This window comes from Odocoileus virginianus, chromosome 9 (assembly GCF_023699985.2).
Source record: "Odocoileus virginianus isolate 20LAN1187 ecotype Illinois chromosome 9, Ovbor_1.2, whole genome shotgun sequence".
Taxonomy (NCBI): domain Eukaryota; kingdom Metazoa; phylum Chordata; class Mammalia; order Artiodactyla; family Cervidae; genus Odocoileus; species Odocoileus virginianus.
The window spans coordinates 74,620,744-74,645,033 of NC_069682.1; the positions used below are offsets into that span (position 1 = coordinate 74,620,744).

The 24,290-nt window shown below is 43.7% G+C and overlaps 1 protein-coding gene across 2 annotated transcripts in view; it reads right to left on the reverse strand.

Annotated features, from left to right (window-relative positions):
* ZFP64 (ZFP64 zinc finger protein) overlaps positions 1-24,290 on the reverse strand; it is a 73,668-nt gene that overhangs the window by 34,340 nt on the left and 15,038 nt on the right. Inside the window, exons 3-6 of one of the 2 annotated variants that reach the window (XM_070472765.1) lie at positions 22,530-22,691; positions 20,970-21,032; positions 16,785-17,036; positions 9,230-10,642 (exon numbers count right to left, since the gene is read on the reverse strand). In XM_070472765.1, coding sequence (XP_070328866.1) covers positions 9,393-10,642; positions 16,785-17,036; positions 20,970-21,032; positions 22,530-22,691 — 1,727 coding nt within the window. In that variant the 3' untranslated portion in view covers positions 9,230-9,392. Of the gene's footprint in view, positions 1-9,229; positions 10,643-16,784; positions 17,037-20,969; positions 21,033-22,529; positions 22,692-24,290 lie in introns of those variants that run through there. The other variant, XM_070472766.1, reaches the window with a different exon arrangement.

Below are 24,290 nucleotides of genomic sequence, written 5' to 3' on the forward strand. Positions count from 1 at the left end.
GGGCTCAGGTCAACCCCATGCGCCTGCTCGTTTTTCCTTGGGTCTTTACCTCTGGGTTGGGCTCAGGTCAACCCCATGCGCCTGCTCGTTTTCCTTGGGTCTTTACCTCTGGGTTGGGCTCAGGTCAACCCCATGCGCCTGCTCGTTTTCCTTGGGTCTTTACCTCTGGGTTGGGCCCAGGTCAACCCCATGCGCCTGCTCGTTTTCCTTGGGTCTTTACCTCTGGGTTGGGCCCAGGTCAACCCCATGCGCCTGCTCGTTTTTCCTTGGGTCTTTACCTCTGGGTTGGGCTCAGGTCAACCCCATGCGCCTGCTCGTGTTTCCTTGGGTCTTTACCTCTGGGTTGGGCTCAGGTCAACCCCATGCGCCTGCTCGTGTTTCCTTGGGTCTTTACCTCTGGGTTGGGCTCAGGTCAACTCCATGCGCCTGCTCGTTTTTCCTTGGGTCTTTACCTACACGGGCCTGTGCTTCTCATGACAGGCCATCTGAGAGGGAGAAGATGGGCCAAATCACACGGGCCCAGCCACAACCCCCCTTCCCTTCGGCTTCATGGGCCACAGCAAACCACGAAGCCTCGCCCAGAGTCAGCGGGGCCCGGACGCCACTCTACCCACCATGACACTGATGGGCAAGGCTGGGTAAGGGTGACTCAGTCCCAGGGAGGGGGTGCCGGGTTGGAAATAGAAATCGAATCCACTCTGCCTACTAACATTGGAAACAGGAGTGCAATCACACAGCGAAGCATAAACAGAGAAAGATGATACATTTACAGTAATAATACATTTATCTCTAAAGCATTAGGTCAAAACTCAAACTCCATCAACTCTGTGGCATGTGACTTGTTATTTTTCTTGGAAAACTGACCCATGGGGTATGAAACTCTGACCTTTGCCTTATGTTGTGTTGCCGCCTTCCATTGCTAAGGCAAAGCATTAGGCATTATTTTACAGCTTCTGGGCTCGGCCTTCCATTGGAATGGGTGCTAAGGGCATATTGGAAGCTACTTACATCTGCTCGCCTGTCCTAATTATCAGAGTGCCGCCTTACTCTCTGTCCCAGACTGGATGATGGACTACACGGTCTCTTTATATACACGATATAAATGTGGTATTGCTTCTCTAGAAATAAACACCTCTCCCAGGAGCTAACATTCCCCAAGGAGCCCCATTTACTTATTTTTTTTTTTGGCCTTTTCCTTTTGGAAGAATGCTAACAGGCTTATATTTTACTCTCTTAGATCAAACACAGAATAATATGAAACATAAAACAAATATTTTGGTGTGTATGAGAAACTCAGGGCAAAGATTCTACCTTTGAATTCCCCAAGCTATAGCTATAAATCAGCACGCAACAAAACACATCTGTCACTCACATCTGGGGGTGGGTGTGGCAGGCACACCAGCAACGGCTTCCCAGTCCCACTGACTATTCCAGGGGGGTCCAGGGGTGGGTGGGAGTAGAGAAGAATCCCGGATTTACCAAACTGGATGAAGGTCGTGATGACAGAAAACATGCCGGTTAGGATGGGGCAGGTGATTTGAATGCTGGCTGATGGCTGCAACATTACAAGGGAATTTGCTGCGTGACCTTGGGTGGGTTTCTTACCCTTCCTGAGCCTTTGATTCTTTAGTATTTCCCATGTTGTCTGGATCAGAAAAATAGTCGCTGGTGCTATTTCTAAAACACAGGTTCTCAGGGCCCCTCACAGGCGGACTGTATCGGTATTGCCAAAGCTGGGCTGTGGCTGCGGGCCTTTGTCACACGTTTTCCAGGTGAATCTTACACCCGGCAAGCTGGGAAACATCTTTTTCTGCACAAAGTGGGTAATAATTGTGCCCCCCTCGTGGGCTGTTAGGAGGATGAGATAACGACGTACAGCATTTAGCACTGTGTTGGACAGAGGAGCCTGGTGGGCTACAGTTCATGGGGTCGCAAAGTCAGACACGACTGAAGTGACTTAGCATGCATGCATGCATGGCATATCCTGAGTCAACAAATGTTAGCTTTTTATCACTGAAAATCGTTATTGCTCTTTATTTAATAAAAGTCTGTTAGGTACCTACTCTGTGCAGTTGTACTAGGGCAAGGGCTGGCAAACTGTGGCCCAACACACCTGTGTTTGTGTGGTCTGCGAGCCAGGAATGGTTTTCACATTTTAAAAAAAACGGTTGGAGAAAAAGAATAGTTTGTGACGCTTGAAAACTACATGAAACTCAGCTGTCAGTGTCCATAAATAAAGTTTCATTGGAACGCAACTGTACCCTCTCCTTCACTATTGTCTCTGGCTTACGGAAGTTTGCTAAACCCTGCTCCATAGCAAGAGCCTGTAAATGGTGTTCTTGTATTGGGGAATAGAAAGATTTCTCAAGAGGTGTATGGGCATGATTGAGGAAACCAGTTCTCAGATCCTCCACTTTTATGTGTACTTTTCCCTAAAACTGATCATCTAAGAAAACACCCAGGAGGTGACTTATGGTGCCGAGGTTGAGAAAGTAAGTGCTCCATGACTGGGAAGGAAATCTCAAGTGGTTTTCAGTTCTTTGCTTTTAACAAAATTGACCCAATTAATTATGATTGATCATTGTATGATCTGGCATTTAACTCAGAAGGAATTTAAATAATTGAGAAGCATTGCTGAAACAATACACTTTCTATGTCCACATCCTTACTTGTGTGACTGAGACTTCTCCGGGTTTACACCAATAAAAAAGAAAACTGAGAATATAACTGCAAATGATCTGTCCCTCATTTTAGCAGATACAAAGTTTTATGTACTGTTCATCACAGATATATAAGCTGATTAAAAACTAGTCCTATCTCTCAGTAAATTTTTAAAATTTTAATTATCAAAACATGTTTACAACATAACAACAACAAAAAGTTGTTTCTAATGATAATTTGACGTAAAGAAGTATTTAAAGCTTGGAGCCCTATGGTCAAAGGGAATAAAAAAATGTGTTTCAATTTACAGAACCATAATTTTGTTGCTGAGTAGTAGGATGAAATGATTAAGTTTCAGATCTGGAAGTTTCAGAGACCAGTTCTTTCGATCTGATTGGCTGAGATAGAGACTTCCCAACTTTTTCCCCCTGGCAACACTGCCATTCTATCTCAGTTTTGCCAGTCACTGGATCAGATCAATATCAAACTTTTCATCTCCATGAGAATAGATTTTAAAGATGACTTAAAAGAACCCTCTGTCCAAAGGTATTATTCCTCTGCCAGGACAAAAGAAATACCAACCTATGTGACCTTTCTGAGGAATATACTCAAGAGATTAACGGAATAAGGATTAAAATCTGAGTAAAGATATGAAATACAGAAAAAAGAGTATAAGACACTAAGATGAAAAATGAATGTTGTAACTTTGATTATATCTCAGTGGATGATGGTAATTTGGGAATAATAACATAAGAGACATTCTGTAGGGTAAAATTTAACAAAAGTCTGGAAGTAAACGATCTAGAAGCTATCTCAGCAAAACCCAGGATTTGGGGAGGGGGTTGTAGAAAGAGATGTGGTCCCACAGCCTCCTCTTAGGAGGATGCAGATTCTTAACGAAAGGCTGGCGCCTGGTTAATATTTATATTTGATATAACAGTAGAGGAAGCAATTTAAGAATAATCACTAAAGTTTAGAAAGTAACTATTAGCAGAATGGAGACATATTTAAGAACCATTGAGAACAAAGTGAAAAGCTAGAAAGGGAAAAGAAGAAAATCACTAAGTTTAATAAGTTGTAAATATTAAATAAGACAGAAATGAATAATACTAAGTATATGTTACTATGATAAATGCAAACAGTTTGAATTCTCCAACCAAAGACAAAGAGATACTATTAAAGAAAGATATTAAACCACAGAGTGGGCAAAGATAAATTGAGAAAATATAATAAAATATAAAATAAGTCTTAGAATATTGTCACAAAATAAAGTATAATTTAAGGCCAAAAACTTTTAAATGGAAAGATCAGGCATAAAGGATAAATTGTGAAACTGACAAAGAACACATCACAGCCACAAAATTATATGCATCAAACAACGTGTGACAAAATACAATAAAATGAAACACAGTAATACAAGAAAAGCTTGATAAAAAATACAATGATAGTGAAAGGTTTAAAAATACTTATTTTGAAATTTACCAAATAGACAAAAACTAAGAGGGATTCAGAAAATCTGAATAACAAAATCAACATGCTTAATTCATAGATCTCCATCATACATTGACAAAAACTGGTCATTGCATGGCCATGAAAACGAATAAATTACCAAAAGCACATATTTTACAGGTCATATTCTCAGATCAAAACATTAATATCAAAAACCAAAATGTAGTCTCACAAATTGTACTTACTTAAAAAAATAAGAAATAAACCTCTTGGATTTTATCCCCCTGATCCACCAAACCAACCAACCAACCCTAAAACTGGAATAACAAAGAATCTAGAAATTTTTGAAAAGACACTTCATATAAAAATCTGTAGAGATATGGATGTCAAGAAAATTTCTGAAAGACTTGGAAACAGGCAAAAAAGATTACTGGCTGGTCTGTGAGATCCCAGCCCCAGGTCCCCTAATTCTACAGGGGTCAATGCCTGTCAGTGTTTTTGAGATATTTTACAACTTTGTGAGTTATAGAAACATACGATAATGCAACAAACATGCAAGAATGCCAACAGACTTTGTGGGTGGAATGCAACTGATGGTTGCCCTGTAGACACTGACCAATTTTGCATCTGTCTGTGAACTCACTTCAGTATTCCTGACCGCCTGTTTAAGTGTTCATTCATTGAATTCTCCTTGGAACCTGTTGTAACATCTTACTGATTCCTTCATTACTTACTGAATTAAATGAAATTGCTAATGCCTGTTTACTTTATATTGGTATGACAGTCATGATTTTGAAACTTCGAAAAAAATGATCTTTTTCTGACAAAAAAAAAAAAAAGATCTATAAGTCATACTGGAAAATACATAGGTTTAAATGCTTTTACTATTAAAGGCTGAAAATAAGTGAACTTAATACAGGAAATTAGAATAATAAAATAAACTGAAAGAAAAACAGGGGAACGAATTAATAAAAATACTGAAATAAAGATAAATGCTGAAGTGAATAAAATGGAGGAGAAGCAGAGAAAGAATAAATAAAAGCAAAAGCATTACTTTTACATAAAAAACAAGATAAACTCTTGGCAGACTACCTAAGGAGAAAACTGAAAATACCAAAAAACAAAGCAAAACAAAACCCAAAAAACCCAAACCCAACAACAGCAACAAAACAAAACCAAAAGTCAAACAAAAAACCCCCAAAACCTTTCACAAAATCCCAAACAAACAAAAAAGGTAATCAGAAAGCTGTTAGGCCAAAAAAACCTGAAGATTCTAAATAATTTAAAGAGACTAAGTGGAATTACATACTACAGATTTGAAAATTTAGAGTGAAATGAATGTTTTTTTTTCCTTTTGCAAAGTCTGTTGTACCAAAATATATCAGGTTGAGATATAAAATCCAAATAGACCATTAATTACAGAAAAAAATTGGAAAGTTTCATAGGAATGTACAGTGAAGAAGGGTACCATGTGACAGACATGGGGTTCATGTCCCAGGTGCCCAACAACCCACGGAGAAAAACGAGAGTATGAGTTTAAAGTTCATAGATAAGAAAAGTGCAAATAATCAGAAGTCTACGCAGAGGCGTCAGGGAGATGCAGATCAAAGCTCGAGCTCAGGGAATGCAGAGTCCTGATTACCATTTTCACACATCAGATTGACTAGACCTCAAAAGATCAGTAACACCCGAGATTGGTGAGAGCTGGAGCTCATACCCAATGAGACCATCATTCTGAAAAAGTCATGTGAGTCTACGCAATGGAAACTACAGAAACTCACTGAAACTCACTTTGAGAAATCTAACCTACAGAAAGAAAATAAAGCACAAATGAATACGAAGAATTACGTAAGACATTTACTGTGGCAGCTTGTAATGGCAAACAAACGCCCAAACAACCAAAATATCCAGGAATATGGAGGTGGGTGCTTATAACACGGTAATTCATACTCTACCTTTTGCTTAAAAAAAGTTTGGCGTTGCTGTACTGACAGATGGTACTGTGTGTGGAGCAATAAGAGCAAGGCAGAGAGAAATGGACGTAGTGTGATACTATAAAAACAAGGAAAAACCTTTACTGGTGGCTCAGACGGTAAAGAATCTGGAGCTCTGGGTTCGATCCCTGGGTGGGGAAGATCCCCCGGAGAAGGGAATGGCTACCCCCTTCAGTATTCTTGCCTGGAGAACTCCATGGACAGAGGAGCCTGGTGGGTTACAGTCCATGGGCTTGCAAAGGTTCGGATACGACTGAACGATTAACACTTTCATTTTTCACATCAGAGAGAAATGTATATAGTGCAATACTACAAAAATAAGGACAAACTTTTCTAGGTTATCTTTTGAGCTGGTATGAACACAGAGACCTTACTTACCTTGGGTGGGGTAAGAATAGGCTGGAGATTATTGTCTTGGTTTTTGTCCAGCTCTATATATAGTTTATCAGGAAGAACAAGTTTTCCTGTTGTAGTTTGTTAAAAAAAAATCCAAATATGCACGTGTGTGTATATGCATGTATGTGTATGTGCTTTACATGTTTAAATGGAGAGCTGCAGCTCTCTGGAGATGTAATGGTCTAAAGACAAATATAGCATATAAAAAGAAAACAGTGTGCTCGATTCAACCCCAGCTCTGTAACTGGAGTAGAAAACACACGCAAGCACAGAGAATAATGATTAGAAGGAGGTACATCAAGGTGGTCACAAATTTTACATCTGGGCAGTAAAACTATCAGCGTCTTTGAATTTTTCTTAATATATATGCAGATGGCCCCAAATTTATACGATGGCTCAACTTAAAATTTTTTAACTTTTCGATGGTACAAAAGCAATATGCATTCAATGGAACTGTACTTTGAATTTCGATCTTTTCCTGGGCTAGCACTCTGCAGTCTGATCTTCTCTCCTGAGGCTGGGCAGTGGCAGCGACTCCGCCGTGGGATCCCAAAGATGAACCTACAGCCATTCTGTACCCCTACAACCCATGACCGTCACTTTCTGCAGTCAATACCTTACCTGAGATATTCCATATCCTGCTACAAAACGGGCTTTGTTGGGCTTTGTATTAGCCCAGCGGTCGGCTAAAGTAAATGTTTTGAGCATGTTTAAGGTAGGTGAAGCTAAGCTATGTTTGGTAGATTAGCTGCATTAAATGCATTTTTGACTTAATGATATTTTCGACTTAGTAATATTTTCAACCTAATGATGGCTTTATCAGGACACAACCCACTCGTATGTTGGAGGAAGAGTTATAACATGGTTCCCATATTTTCTATCTTGACTACATAACATTCGTAAGCAGGAAAATATCATTTAAAAGTTGAAGCAAGGGGCACACTGGGAAAAAAGAAACATGTAGGACATAGGTTCATAACAGTTTCCCAGCTAGAATTTAGTGGCTGAATATTTTCTCAAAGAGCTGCAAGCAATAATCCTAAAGTGATAAAATAACTAAAATACTAACAGAGTAAACTGCAAGTTTTTTGATTTCTTACCAAACCACAGCTAATGATGCATTATTACCATAGCTGATAAATAAATACCATATTACCATAGCTGAAAAGAAATTCTGGCAAAGAAGATATGTGAATTATCAAAACTGTGTTCAAGTGGAAGGGATCAAAAACAGAAGACAAAACGCAGCTTGAACTCTGTGTCTTATGGAAAGCTGGCTTTCGTTTCTAATGGGCAACTCTCAAGGTTTCCGGCATCTCCATTTTGCAAAGTTTCTCAGTTTGCTATTACAAAAAAAGGGGGGATAGTATCTTTATGTAAAAGTGAGTTGATATGCATGAGAATTTTAGTAAGTTCATGCGTTACGGAAATTAAAGTGTTGATGACTCTGGTAAAAATGTATCTAAAGTGTTCTCTCATTTTAAATATGCTTCTCTCACAAGTGTAACCTCCCCTCCTGACCAATCTTTGCTGATGCTCTGTGACAGCATGTTTCATTCATTTAGAGTTTGTTAAGAGCCCATCCTGAGCTGAAGATAATACTAGAAGCTGGAAATCAGAGACGAAGACCCCAGTTCAGGTCTTTGAAAGTGAAAGTGTTATTTGCTCAGTCGTGTCCCACTCTGCGATCCCGTCAACTATGTAGCCCTGAGGCTCCTTTGTCTATGAAGTTCTTCAAGCAAGAATACCGGCGTGGGTGGCCATTCCCTTCCCAGGAGATCTTCCCCATCCAGGGATGGAACCTGGGTCTCCTGCATTGCAGGTGGATTCTTCACCATCTGACCCCCAGGGAAGCCTCAGGTCTTTGAAGGGAAACTTGAGACTACTCTCTGGCGCCACCTACTGATCACACGGCATTTCAATTCAAAACAGTAAAATTTGAATTTTCCTCTCTGTACAGCCCACACTTTGGAAAAACATAGACGCTTTTCCAATCTCGCTTGTCTGATCCCTGGGACTGCATGTATATTAATATCTAACACAACGGCATTCTAGAAAATTGTCCTAAAGGCTAACAGGAACTTGCATTATATTAGCATCTAAACAGAAATGTCAGGTTCGTCACTCTGAAGTTTTAAAATAAAAATGATAGTTGGGTCACTTTAGGCACCACACATATATGACTGTGAAGAAGGTAAGACGTTTACATACTATTTATGAGAGAGGACTAAGAACCTTTGCTTCTTCAAGTTCTCTTTAATTATATAACTCACCCCCCCAATAACCCAAATCACACGGTGACTCTAAAGAATCATTAACATTTGTTATGTTTGAATCATGTATCAACTTATTAGGAAACCATTCCTTCCCCCGCCCCCTCATTTGCCCTAAACTGTTTTTAGGCATATCCATGTAACATTATGTAGAAAATGGTCCTTCATGCCAATAGATTTGTATCCATGTATTAAAACACTATAACCCCCAAACACTGCGGGGGTTTCAGAATGGAAGCTCACAATAGGCTGAGAAGTACCATCTACTACACAAATTTAATGAGATGGAAAAATCCTTTATTAGAGCTGGGAAACAAGTTGGAAGCAAACAAATGCATTCACTACTCCTTTCATTCCAGCCCCTAAACGGGTCATGTTGGTAGCACTGAAGACTCACTCCACAGCAGTTAGAACAGGGTGATTCAGAGGGCTCAAAATCATCACAGCGTAAACAAATTACAGTGAGCAGTATAAAATTGCCATTTATTATGGGGGCGAGGCGTTTTTCACAGCAGCCCTTGAAAACAGTAAGGAAGCAGTAATTCTCTTACAGAATTCTCTTTCTGACGTCCTTTTTGGGAGTCACTCCTTTTCCCCCCTTGCTCTTGTTTTATGAGCACTAGTCCGGGATGGAATCCGCGGGACAGAGCAGCGCTGGGTGGGCCCCTCCTTGGATGATGGAGTAAGTCTGCTTGGGGAGCTCTTGCTGGGACGTGGAGAATATGGGCGGCGCCGTGGTGGCCACTGCGATGCTCTGGCCGCCGTCGCTGACCACCGTCACTTCAGCGGTCCCCTCCTGAATCAGGGCGTTCAGGCCTTCGAAGTCAGTACACGTGATGCCCGAGCTGGTGATGAAAGTCTGGTTGCCGGAGCCCTCCTGGGGGCCGCCCGGGGCGGTGGGGATGAGGGTCTGGTCGTGGGTGGTCAGCAGGACAGCCGGCTGGGGCAGCGCCGCGGCCTCGCCGGGGCAGCCGGGGGGCGGAGGGGGCGCGATCAGGTTGACCTGGCGGAGGACCTGCAGCCGGCTGTTGCCCCGCAGCTCCTCGGGGTTCGGCGCCACCAAGGCGGGCTGCACGATGTTCACGGCGGCCGCCGCCGCCTGGACGATGGTGCTGGCCTGGGGCACTTGGTGGCCCACGATGATTTTGACCCTGCCCTCGCTGAACGGGGGCGCCGGGGTGGGCGGCAGGGGCAGGTGCCCCACGGCCAGGGGCGCGGCGGGCGGCTTGCCGGCGTCCACCTGCAGCTGCAGGACCGTCACGTCGGCGCCCTTGCCGTCGCCATACTCACTGTGCTGCCGCCTGTGGCTGCGGAGCGAGTCCTCGCGCATGAACGAGGCGTCGCAGCGGTCGCAGTGGAAGGTCTTCTTGGCGTCCAGCCTGGCCGCCTGGCGGCCGCCCGGCCGGCCCGCGTCTCTCCTCTCCGCCGCCTCGCTCTTGAGCGCGTCGCCGTGGAACTTCTTCACGTGCTTGGCCAGGTTGCTGGGCTGCTTGGTGTCGAAGCTGCAGTGGCCGCACTTGAAGGGCCGGTCGGGGCAGTGCACGCGGCTGTGCACGCGCAGCGCGGCCTTGCTGGAGCAGGAGTAGCTGCACTCGGGGCACTTCTCGGGGTGCTCGGCCTGGTGCAGCCGGCTGTGCTTGCGGAGCGCCGCCTTGCTGTCCCCCAGGAAGTCGCAGTGCGGACACGCGAAGCTCTTCCCGCTGTGCTTGATGCGGATGTGAGACTTGAGGTTCCCCTTCATGGTGCAGCGGACGCTGCAGAACTCGCACTTGAAAGGCTTCTCCCCCGAGTGCACGCGCATGTGCCTTTTCAAGTCCGAGCTGATTTTGAACTTGGCGCTACAGAGCCAGCACTGGAAGGGGGCGTCCCCTGTCAACACAAGGTGAGTTTCGATAAGAACAGGCAGGCAACAATCACAGCGGATCCCCCCGAAGCACACACCAGAAACCCGCTTAAACCGAGGCGGGCGCGTGGAGACCTTCTAACTGCAGCTCCTAGCAGCCCCTGGGAGGAAAAAAAAGAGGGGGGGTCCGGGGCGTCTTTCCTTTCCCCAAACTTTCCCACCACCACCATCATCATACCCGGAAGGAAAATGGAGACTGAAAATCAAGCTGCTTAATCGTCCCCCGTAAAAGAAGGTTTGTGAATACCCTCAGTGTCTCCTTTGAAACAATCAGGCTAGCTCTTCCTACCATTAATGTGCTCGCTCTGCTAGGGAACCGTTCACAGTTGTATAATTTTGCATAATCCGTTGATTTTGATTGAGTTATGTGTTGTAACAGATTCAAGGGTACATTTTCAAATCAGTCAGCTCCGTGCTCACTCATCAGAATATCCTTTTTACAGTGATTGAGACGCCCCGCTTATACTTCATGTAGATGTTTATCATTAAAGATGTGTTTATTGCGTGCAACTTAATTTATCCACATCACCAGCTGTGTTCTTTACTCTTGGAGTTACAAAATCCAGCTGCTTGATTTTTTTTTTTTTTTTAAAGATTCATGTGCGGTGAAAGATGAACAGGAAAAGCGAAATTGCAAACATCTGAAAGGACATGGATATTCCAAATTTATTTCCTCAGTGAATGCCAAGTCCCAATCGTCTGATAATTGAAGCAAATTGGTGAGCCCACCCATTGCAATGCTGTTTGAGCAAGAGAAAGCAGCTAAGAGTCTTCGGCGGCTTCTGGGAAGGCAGGTGCCCTGCTGAGCACTCCACAAGAATGGTCTCATTTGAAGATCCCGACATTTCTATGAGGTGGGTACCGCTGTCAATATTATTCTCAGCACTATTTATGAATGAGAAGAACTGAGGCCTAGAGGGACTACATCACTTGTTCATAGTCACTGGGTAGTACATGGCAGAGCTCGGATTCCAACCCAGGCTGATTCCAAAGCTGGTATTTTTAGATGCTGGGTCATTATCTGTACATATGACCAAGGCTTTCTTACTGTAAACTTAAAAGAGTGGGACTGTGTTCCGGCTTTTTGGTACAAGACTTATAACATCATTGTGAGATGTTCAATAAATGCAATTAACGATGGCAGGGAGCAGATTAAACAAGCTTTGAGAAAATGAAGACGCTCCAAACCAAACAACGCTTTGCATGACTAAAATGCCACTAAGGTCATTCACACAAAACTCCTGAACAAGGAATGGTAAGCTATACAGACTATGGGCCAAATCCGGCCCACAGTTTGTTTCTGTAAATAAAGTTTTATTGTAACACAGTCGTGTCCATCTGATAATGTGTCGCTGATGACTGCTTTCATGCTCCAACAGCAGAGCTGAGTATCTGTGACAGACACTGTATGGTCCGCAAAGCCTGCAGTGTTAACTATCTGGCTCTTTATGGAAAAAGCCTGCTGGGCTTCCCTGAGATGCTGGCTTGATCCCTGGTCTGGGAGATCTCACACGCCTTGGAACAACTAGGCCTGTGAGCTGCGATGCTGAGCCTGCGCCCCAGAGCCGGGGAGCTGTGACTGCTCGGTCTCACGCTGCCGTGCTGAGCCCTTGCGCCCTAGAGCCCGTTCCCCACACTGGGAGCCGCTCCCGCGATGGGAGCCAGTGCACCCCGACCGCGGGGCGGCCCCCACTGACTGCACCGAGGGAAGGCCACGTGCAGCAGCGGAGACCCAGCACAGCCATAAATAAACGGAGAAAACTATTAAAACAGAAAATGCCTGCTGACTTCTGCCTGAGAATGTTGCTCGTAACCTTTTTTATGTCATGGGGTCCCCCTTTGGCAGTGAAATCTGTGGATCCTTTCTCAGGAGAATGTTTAAATGCACAAGGTAAACTAAAATAAAAATCAATGGGAAGACAAGAGAAACTGATTGTACCCAAAGTTATTAAAAATTGAAGGAAAAAAACTTGTGATTTGGCAATGTGTGTGCTTCATTAGTGCATGAAGTGACAAGCTCCAGTGGCGGGTCTAGTGACTATAATAATTTCTAAATAGAGAAGAAAGTAAACTATATTTTGATCTATCAAAAACACTCGCTATAAAAAGATCTGTGACTTCTATGGATGACAAGGTTTCACACATACTGTAATCAGATCGGATGCCCATTTTCATAACCAAAGGACACATCACATTCCTTATTAAGATCAGTGAGAATGAAGATGTAATTTTTCCCCTCATCCAAGTTCATGGACCTCCTAAAGTCTACCCATGGATCTCTTGGTGGAGGTGTCTGTGAATTCAGAGGAAGAACTGCTGCTCCAGAATGTTCTACTAGGTATTCCAATTAGATCACTGCCCAAATTAGTGACCATCTGTTTGCCTTTTCTTTTTTTAAAGCAACCAGCAAAGGTCAAACCTGGAAAAACCAGGTAACCAAATCTCACAGCTGAGTTGCAGAGCTGAACAACACTTTCTGACATGAAAGCAGAAGGTTTACATCTCTTCATCATCATCTTTTTCCTTTTTAAAAAAATTTTTATATTTTCTTCTTTTTCCTTTTAAAGTGAAAGTGAAAGTCGCTCAGTCATGTCTGACTCTTTGCGAACCCATGGACTGAAGCCTGCCAGGCTCCTCTGTTCATGGAATTCCCCAGGCAAGAGTACTGGAGTGGGTAGCCATACCCTCCTCCAGGGGATCTTCCTGACTCAGGGATAGAATCCAGTCTCCCGCATTGCAGGCGGATTCTTTACCATCTGAGCCGCCAGGGACGCCCAAGAATACTGGAGTGGGTAGCCTGTCCCTTCTGCAGGGGATCTTCCTGACCCAGGAATTGAATCGGGGTCTCCTGAATTGCAGGTGGATTCTTTACGAGCTGAGCTACCAGGGAAGTCCTTTTCCTCTTAACCATAAATTAATTTCTTAAACAAGGCAGAAATGTTAGTACCAGTCCCATAGGACCAGAAATTCTCCAAAGCTACTGACTATGTTCGTCCCTGCCCACTACCCGGTCCCCACACTATCTGGTACCTGAGACTCAATGAATGTTGCTCAATGAATAAGTAACTGCCATATTTAAGCTGATAGGGCTTTCTTGAGTTTAGGTTGCTACTAAGACAAGGTAGTTGATCAAAGAGATAAAAAGATAAAAACAAACTCCTATTAATTTTATAATTTCTAAAAATTTACAAGTGCCACAGATTTATAAAAGGGATGGATGTTCCACAGAGACACTGCATAGATGGCACACATTTAAATTTTTAGAAAATATACCTTTTCTAGACCAACTTAAATATGCTACTATAAATGGTAAGTTTTCCCTCCTAAGGTGATTCTGACCCATTTCGTTAAATGCATACTTCAGTGCCCCTAACTTAGGTGGGAGAGACTTCTGAAGAAAATCAACTAGACACCAGTCATGCCAACGTCTTAACTTGCTGTAGTATCTTAATGTCCCCAGATGTCCCCACCTCCTAGCCCTCTCTGTAGCCATGGCCTCGTCCAGGTTTGTGATTATGCAGGCTCTCCTGGCAGAGGCAGGGTGACTTTCCATGACCCCCCAAATAGCCTCAATCATGTCACTGGGTTTGGCGGATGGTATGTTAACTAGACTTGATACAAGTAATGCCTTGAATCAGGGCCTGTGAATTCGGGTTTGCCCACGTGTACCTCTGTCATCCATTGCCACGAGAAGGTCAATCCTGTCCCTGCCCGCTGGTCCTGGAAGGAAGGTGACAGAGGCGGAGCAGAGCTGGGCTGCTGCAGCCAAGGCCACCGGACACCCAGCCCACAGCCGGTAGACTCTCAGATTTGTAAGTGAGCCCAGCGAAGACCAGCAGAGTTGACCAGGTGACACTCCGCTGATCCCCAAACACGAGCAGAGAAGGCATGTTACATCCACTGAGGTTTTCTGGGGTCTTTTGGTACACAGCATCATTGAGACATTAGATAGCTGAAACACATGTTAGCATCCAGAAACTAGTGCTGCTGTAACAGAAAACTAAAATATGTAGCGCTGACTGGGACTGGGTGGCAGGCAGAGGCAGGGAATAGTGGCAATGGCCAGTATTTAATTAATGGCCAGTATTTATGGTTTGGTAAAACTGTCGCCTGTTCTAACTCAGAAGATAGAAAGTGTACCCACTGAAGTTTGGATTTGAGCAAAGAGATTAGTTCTAAGTAGAACAGTGAAAGTGTCTTACAAGCTGCATCTGATAAGGTCCCACAAGAAAGAGACAAACTCAAAGAAAAACAGGGTATTTCAAAATGGAATTTAGAGAAAATATAGAAATTAAAAGATGTGCTGGGCTGAATGAAGCGTCTCATCTCCAACGAGCAAAAGATTTTCAAAGTAAGACAAAAGCCTGGGGACAAAGATCATATCCAGGGAACTGATCTCAGAGGGAAAAACAAATGAGGAAAGAGGGGTATAAGCATAAGGTGCCTTGTTAAAATCTCCAAAAGAATAAAGTTGGTGCCAGCTAAGTCCTCTCAGCTGGACAAGGATTCCTAAAAGCCTCACTGGTTTCAACCTCCAGAAGGTTACATGCCAAAAGTGTCTATAATTAGGTTTAGAAGAAAGGCAAGTCTCCAAGAGGAGTATGGGTGTGGCTTCTGACACAGATATCCAGGAAATGCACAATGTTTTTAAGGTAGCTCACCAGTCTAGAGTAAAGTAAAATCCAAAAAGATCCCAAGTTTCTGCAGGAAGGAAACAGGTGGAGAAAGTTTCTCAAAAGCACATTTCCACTCCTTTTCAGAAGTGGTGATGGAAGGTGAGGAAAGGATGCTGCAGGGGACAGAGCCGAAAACCAGGCAGCTGGGTCAACGCTTATTCAAGAAACATTCCCTGTCCTCAGAGTTGGGGGACCTGGAAGCATCTTTCCAGAGAGAGTTCAGAAATCTGTGGGCCAGTGACGGCCAAGTGCCTCCTGTCCTCCCCCTTTGGAATGGCAGGATTATTGTAAGTATTCCGACTGTGTTTCACTGCTGTATGCTGGGAGTGGGGGGACAGACAACTTGTCTTTTTATTTCAAATTCAAAAGGCTCTAGGCCAAGAGAGGCCATATCTGTACATGATGGAGTCTATAGGATCCCGGCCTTTAAACCTGATTCTATGATCAGATGTGATTTGTGGGGGTCTGGGCAGAGCAAGAATGCACGTGTGTGTCAGAGGGAAGTGGATGAGGGTGCAGTGAACCCTGGTTGCTTCATGGCCTCCACCATGTAACCTTTGATGACCCTCCACTGTGGGTGAGCTCAGCCCCACCCCTTGATACCAGGTCCAATCAGGTAACTGACTTTAGCCAATGGGATGCAAGCAGAGGCTTGAAATGAGCTCACACATTGGGGCATGCTTGTTTTGTCTGCCATCCTCATGGAAGGACAAGCGTGGAGTAGCCCACTGGTCCCAGAAGGAGGCCATGAGATATATGGACAGAGCCAGACTGCCCCAGCCAAAGCCAGGGGACAGCCAGCAGATGCCCAGCCAAGGTCAGTGGACACCTGCCCTTTCCCACACGCATGATCAAGCCCTGCAAAGATCAATGGAATCTCTAGCCAACCCCCTGCTGACCTGAAGTATGTGAGCAATAAATGCTTTTACTAATATAATATGCCACTCAGATTTTGTGGTGGTTGTTACACAGCATCAATGAGTCAAAAGCTAACAGATACACACTTGTGAAAAGGAAAACACACATAATTTGTTAAGTTACCTACTCTGCTGAGTTTTTCCATCAAGCTGTCCCATGTTGAACTGATGAGTATTCTTTAAAAAAATCACTGAAACATCTAAGCATGTGTTATGCAGGCGTTTACTAAAATTGCATTTTATATCTCTATTTCATTTAGAGCATCTTCTTGATTAAATACTAGTGAGTGAGTTACAGACCTACATAAAGATAGGCATAAAGTGTAACTTTACTGTTCTCGCCTGGTGTGTAGAGAAAGATGCTTCTGAGCAGATGAAGAGCAAGACGGCCCACTGGGGGATGAACTGACGTGTGCAGTTCCTTTCCCGAGGCTGTGACTCAACATGCCTGAAGGTGCCGGCGACTGACGCGCCAGGCCGGCGGGCGCAGAGCGAGGACCGCGCGGAAGACTTACCGGTGTGGGAGCGCAGGTGCACGGTGAGCTGGCTGGAGTTGCGGCTGGCGTAGGGGCAGATCTGGCACTTGAAGGGCCGCTCGTCCGAGTGGATGCGCAGGTGCTTGTTGAGGCTGCTGCTGTCGGCGGCCGCGTAGTCGCAGCTCTTGCACTTGTAGGGCTTCACGCCCGTGTGGCAGCGCATGTGGGTCTTCAGCTTGTCCTTCCGGCTGAAGCCCTTGCCGCAGACTTCACACTTGTGGGGCTTGTCGCCTTCAAACAAGCACGTGCGGCGGCAGGGGACAAGATGAAAAAGGAAAAAGGCTTACTTCCCGCTGCCTTAGAAGAGAGGAAGGCAGAGGCACCCCAGGATATTTCGAAACTCCCGCCCAAACTAGCTGGATGGGTTTTAGTCGTCAACAGACAGCGAGTGGGGGCGGCTGGACAGCCCAGGGAGCTGGCTTGGTGCTCTGTGATGACCCGGAGGGTGGGTGGTGGGGAGGGGATATATATACACATGCATGTATTATATATATGTAACATATGTATATTACATATATATATACTTAAATATATATACACACATAGCTGATTCACTTTGTTGGAAGGCAGAAACTACAACAGCATTATAAAGTAATTAGACTCCAGTTAAAAAATAAAACTAGATGGGGCTCCCCTGATGGTCCAGCGGCTAAGACTCTGCACTCCCAATGCAAGGGGCTAGGGTTCAATCTGTGGTGAAGGAACTAGATCCCACATGCTGCAGCTAAGACCCAGTGCAGTCAAATAAACAAATAATAATAATAAATAAAACTAGATGGATAACTGGCAAAGAGCTAACATCTTGGGAGAGGGGGAAAGGCTTCTTCTATTTTCTTTATTAGTATTTTCTGACTTTTCTGACAGCGAATATGAGTTCCTTATCAATTAAAAATAGAAAGCAACTCAAATTTTTAAAGTGCAGCTAAGTAAAAATGAGGAACATTGTCTTTTATACCCGTTTGGGTTTCTTCTTTTTCATAACAGACACAGCCTAAAACTCAGTCTCTGAGCTCGTGGCTCACCAGCCTAAGAATGCATTTCTCAGCCTCACTCGCAGCCAGGGGTGATTCTGCGATCAAGTCATCATCCATCAAACGGCAAAGAAGGTGAATGTGCTCCTTTCCTAAAAGGAAATTGCTTGACTTTTACTTTCTCTCTTTGCACCTGTCTGGCCAGCTGTTCCCAAGACGTGGAGGTGGACGCACATGCGAGGACAACACGGCTGCGGAGGGTGGATGTGTACCTAACGCACGGTGACACCAGGGGGAACGTCAGCCCCCAGACGACCTCCCAGAACACAGCTGCCTCTCTGCCTAGACCGCCTGCTTACCTCTGGACAGTTATGTGAGACAGGCATAGGCCCTGCCGTGTGTGAGCTGGCATTTGAGCTTCTCTGTTACAGAAACTTAATCTGTATTCACGGACACACCTGTCATCTTGCCACCCGTGAAAGTGAAGTGAAGTGAAAGTCGCTCAGCTGTGTCCGACTCTTTGTGACCTCATGGACTGTCCAGTTCATGGAATTCTCCAGGTCAGAATACTGGAGTAGGTAGCCATTCCCTTCTCTGGGGATCTTCCGAATCCAGGGATCAAACCTGGGTCTCCCACATTGCAGGTGGATTCTTTAACAGCTGAGCCGCCAGGGAAGCCCAAGAATACTGGAGTGGGTAGCCTGTCCCTTCTCCAGCGGATCTTCCCAACCCAGGAATTGAACTGGGGTTTCCTGCATGGCAGGCGGATTCTTCACCAACTGAGCAATCAGGGAAGCCCTGCCACCCTTGAACACCTGCCAATTTTTCTGATGACTTTTGTATGTGTGTGTGTACATTTTGGGGTACAGCCTTCCTGGCCAATATCAATTTAAACACTTATTTTTGAATGGTACTGTATCTCTCAATGATTTTACTTAACCCTCCCAACTTGGATCAGAATCCAGGATGGCCTTGCCTTCTTAGCCAAATGCAACACTCTCTCCCTATTATTGACTACTTTCTTATACTTGAAATAATTTCAATCATATTCATATCATTAAATTTCTAGAACATAATTGTTAAGGGTGAAGTATTTCACTGTATGGATATACTGTAAATTATTGAACCAATTTCCTACTTGGCCATTGAAAGAATGAGGTAGATACATACACATAGGGATGTGGAAAGACCTCCAGCATTAAGTGAGAAACAGCAAGCTGCAGTGACAGTGTATACAATATTAATTTTACTTTTATTTTTCTTTTTTTACAATATTAATTTTATAAGAAATGGAAAAAGTACATTTTGTGTCTGTTTAAGCCCAGTATGGGCTTCCCTGGTGCTCAGATGATAAAGAATCTGCCTGCAATCTGGGAGACCTGGGTTCGATCCCTGAGTTGGGAAGATCCCCTGGAGGAGGGCATGGCACCCCACTCCAGTGTTCTTGCCCGGAGAATCCCAAGGACAGAGGGGCCTGGGGGCTGCAGTCCGTGGTCGCAAAGAGCCGGACACGACTGAGCAGCCAAGCACAGCAAGCCTCGTATTGGCCAAAATTTAAGAATGAGACGCACTGGACTCTAAAGACTGATGACTTCTGGGCAGGTTATCAGATACGAAGGAGGTAGGCAGTGAGTCAGGATTTTCACTTTTTACATGCCCAACACATACTTTGACCAAATCCTAAATAGCTAAGTGCTAGAGTCAATTGTCAGTCAAAGGTCATCACTATCTTCATAGAATAAACATCTGGGATTTAAGAATACATCTACGGAAGTGTATTAAAGATTACAATTTTATTATTAAAAATGTTCATAGTCAGAAAATCCAGCAACCACCACTTCTCAGTACTGTCAGCTGCTACGCAGCGTCGGTGGGTGCCAGCCCATGTACTCCGATGCTGGACAGTGGTGGAGCTGGGCGGGTGGCAAAGAGTCCGGCTGCTGCTGGCCCTGGCCACACCCCCTTCTAAGGCAAGGGCATGCCGTCAGCTCTCCGACTTGAGGATGTTAACGGAGGCGCTGCAGTTACCTTTGTTGCAGAAACCACCTTACAAATCCAAGCCTGGTTAACTGGGAGCTCCCTGAGGGTGTGCAGCAGTGAACTTCAGGTCACTGTCCTCACTGATGCTTTTATAATAGTTCCCTGATTCTCAAGAATCATGATAGCACTTTACTCTTGCAATGATGAGTATGCTGTATGTGACTGATGGACCTTCAACAGAGGACACCCACCAGGAGAGATTTACTGCTTGGTACATTGAGCATGCTTACCAATACCTGAAACGTAATAATTTCAGAGTCTGATAACTTGATGAAATTCAAATGACAAGATGCTGTGAGGCTGATTAGACCTGATGGTGACCCCAGTGCAACAAAGCAATCATTGGCCCTGGCCAAGGAATATCTGAGATAACCGCTGGATATTTTGTCTTCTTTATTTTATCTTATAGATACTTATCTGAGGCTAAGTAGCAGATTTTGGGCAATTAGTGATGCCCATGACAAATTTCAGTGTCCCTTCCTTATATACATGGATACTCATTGAATTTATACATGACTATATAATTTGACTTATGAGCATCTAATACTTTGTTAAAAATAGCCTAAAGTAATTCTTTCTCCATGCCTAAAGTCTGGGAGACACAAAAATGATACATTAAAGAAAATTAAATCACAAGAAATCATCGCAGGTTTTTTTCCCATGCATCAATCTTTTTTTCTTCTTTGAAAATAGTTTTTGTTAAATTTCCCCTTGGAAACTGCAAAAGTGACACACTCAGGTATCCATTCAATGATGCAGTGTAAAGCTACCTAAGTGAAAAGTTACTCTTCTCCCCCTTCTTGCTCTGTTTACCCGTCATTACACACACACCATACACACACACGCTTAGAGGATATTCTCCTCCAGATGAGAAGAGCAGGTGCATTTAAGTTGTAATTAATTCTGGCAGATCAATTTTCAAAGTGCCCACACCAGTTCACATTTCCACTCCTAAGTTTGCTCATATCGATTCTAGCACTGAGTTTTCTTGCTTTAAACATTTTCTGACAAAATCATGTGTAGAAACAGCGTCTTGTTTTTATTTCATTTGTATTTGTGTTCCTGTGATGACCAATGAGGTCTGTGTCATATCATGTGTTTGACCTGTCTGGACCCCCACCTCCCAGCAGGGGGGATGTGTGTGACCACTTACCAGTATGGATTTTTAAATGACGTTCCATGTCCTTCATACCATAGGCAGTCTTGAACTGGCAACCTTAAAAAGGCAAGGAAAGATGAATGCCAGAGGGAAACAGTTACTTTAGAATGGAGAAACAGAGAAGCCACTTCCCTAACCAACGGATGAACATTAATAACATAGTAATGGGACCAGCAGGTATCAGGGTGAATCCTCATACCAGGTATCAAGAAGCACAGAACATCACTTCTGTGCGTCCTACTGAAACTGCCGCACCAAAATCTAATCAGACAAACCCAAAGTGATGAACATTTTATGTAATAACTGGCCAGTTACTTTGCAAAAATATCAAGTTCATGAAAGACAAAAGCGTAGCATTAAAGGAAACCAAAGACACATGAGAACTAAATGCCATGTGTGATCACAAACTGGATCCTGGACCAAGAGAAAAATATTTTTCTTTTGATACAGAGGATGTTAATGAGACTGTTGGCATAATCTTAATAAAGTCAGCAGTTTGATAACAGCATTTATCAATGTTAATTTCCTGATTTTGATGATTATACTGTGGTTTTATAAAAGAATTTCCTTGTTTCTAGGAAGTATATATTGAGGTACTTAGAGGTAAAAGTCATGTCCACAACTTTGGGGGAAACATATGTATACTTAGAAAAAAACAGGGGCTTCCCTTGTAACTCAGTTGGTAAAGAATCTGCCTGCAATGCAGGAGACCTGGGTTCGATTCCTTGGTTGGGAAGATCCCCTGGAGGAGGAAATGGCAACCCACTCCAGTATTTTTGCCTGGAGAATTCCATGGACAGAGGAGCCTGGCAGGCTGTGATCCATGGGGTCACAAAGAGCTGGACACGACTAAGCGACTAAATCACCAACCACCAGAAAAAAACAAAGCAAATGTAATATGTTAATATTTGGGAAATCCAGATGAAAGGTAAAGGTTGAAGGAAAAAGAAGGGGCCGGCAGAGGACAAGATGGTTAGCTAGCTTCACTGACTGCAATGGACATGAATTTGAACAAACTCCAGGAGACAGTGAAGAATAGGGAAGCCCGCATGCTGCAGTCCATGGGGTGGAAAAGAGTCAGACACGACTTAGCGACTGAACAATAACAAAAGGGTGCTCAGAAACTTTTTGTACTATTTTTGCAACTTTTCCCTAAGTCTGAAATTATTTCCAAATAAATTTTTTTGTTTTCCTTTTTTAAAGTAAATAAGGGACAGTCTTTCTGGATATCTTCCTAAGCTGTGGCACCAAGAAAAATTCACAGTAATCTGAAATTCTCACTAGTGCCATTCAAAGATTCTTGGCTGTAATCTGAAATTCTCACTAGTGCCATTCAAAGATTCTTGGCTGTTAAAGTGTTAGGGCCCAAGTGCACGGTGACCAGGGCCAGTGAGAGGTGGGTCACATGTAACGATGAAAATTCTGTGGCGTTGATTTCTAAGCCAAGCAGTTTGGAGCACATCTTTGCCCAGTTGTTGGGAATTCAGGAGTTCGAGCCCTGGACCTGTTAGATGTCACATTCTCTACCCAAGCAGGACTCAATGTCGCCTTTACCTGGATAGCAGCAGTTAAGCCTTTTCTGAGCAGGTGGGGCGGTGGGCTTTTTGGCACGTGACTTGGCAGGGACAGAGATGACAGTGGCTGTCTGGTTTTCGTTGCTTTCCGTGGGCAGATATGTTTGATAGCCATGTTCAAACACAAATTCTGGAGCTGAAACTAAAAGATAGGATGATTATTAATTTTCATAATATGAATACCCAGTAGCTTCTCCCTTTGCCTACTTTCCTTTGTGAGAATAAATATGTTAGATTGTTTTCCCATTGTTTCTTGCTGCTTAGGAGTGATCACGTGACCCTGTTCTAGCCAATGAGACCCTAGAGAACATCCGCTGGGGGTGTTTCTGGAAAAGATGTTCTCCCTGATTTAAAAAAAAAGGTGGGGGCAGAAAGAGAGGTCGTTGAGAAAAAGTCATTCTTGCTGCCCCGGCTGCCCTACTATTTGTCTTTGGACATGCCTGATGAGGATGTGATGTCTGGATCGAGGCAGCCACTTTGTAACCATAAAGCGAGATGTTGGGCCAGAGCCCTGAAACCCACTCAAATCTACACTCATTAAATAAACAAGAAATGTCCTATTGTTTATATCAGGTAGGCTTTCTGTTAACTTCACCCAAATGCATTAGGCACTGTACTTTCATAAGCTTTATCACAAAAACCTTACAAAAACCAGAAAGGAACTGACTGAAGGAATTCTGGGCAAACTATGAATACTCTCTAAACACAAACACTCTTCAAGCACTCCTAAAACCAACCAACCCACCAAACAACCTTATATTCTCACTGTAGTTTTGGGGAAAAAGAATAAAAAGAAGACCAAACATCATTATCATCTTTAACTCTTGTCATTATAACAAGTAAAACAGGCAGTCCCAAATGTCTTTTCTTAAAATTGTTTTCACTGCTTTGTTAATTAAGTTTATAATTTGCAGTTTGGGAATATGTATTTTCTCCCTTCCTGTAGTGTCTGTAATCGTCACACAGAGATCTGGCTGCAGACAGGAGTAAATACAGCCTCTGGGACTTCTTCCGGTGAACCTGTCCGGCTGAGACGCCCTCCTGATGATTTTGAGAGCCCATGTCACATTCTGCTTCCCAAACTTCAGTCACGGAGGCACCACCTTTGACACTTCTCCACTGTACTTACAAAGTACACTTCTTTAAATCAACACGGGCCTGACATCACTCCTTATTCGGCTTTGCCTGAAGCAGTAATACTCATGCCAAAGGGCTGAGGTGCCAGTTATTTTCTCTTAAACATTCTCTCTCTTTGAAGCTAAGATGGTATAGACCGTAAGATGTCACATTATTTTATATACAATAAATTTTTAAAAGCTGTCAATTCAACACATGATAATGCATTGCTTTCATATTCCTTATAGGTATTTTACATATATTGATATTCCTTAGACATTTTATATGTATTGAATGGGTTCTGTGAGACTTCACTGAACATTTGATAGGACATCCACGTTCCTGGCATGTACCTCTTTGGTACCTTGAGCAGTGACAACTTCATCCCAGCGTATGTCAAAGAACAGCCAGGTGGACCAGCATTTGGCATTTGAGCAAACTCATGGTTTCCATTCTTCTCAGTTGAAACATGTAGCGGGGAGTTCAGCGGCTTTTGTCTGAAGCTGGCAAGAGATTCTGACAAACTGAAGTTCCACCTTCTTGCCAAGTCTCTGATGACCTGATCACCCACACCCGCCTCTTGTTGAGATGCTTCATCTGTGGGATTTAGCTACTGGTCTCAAAG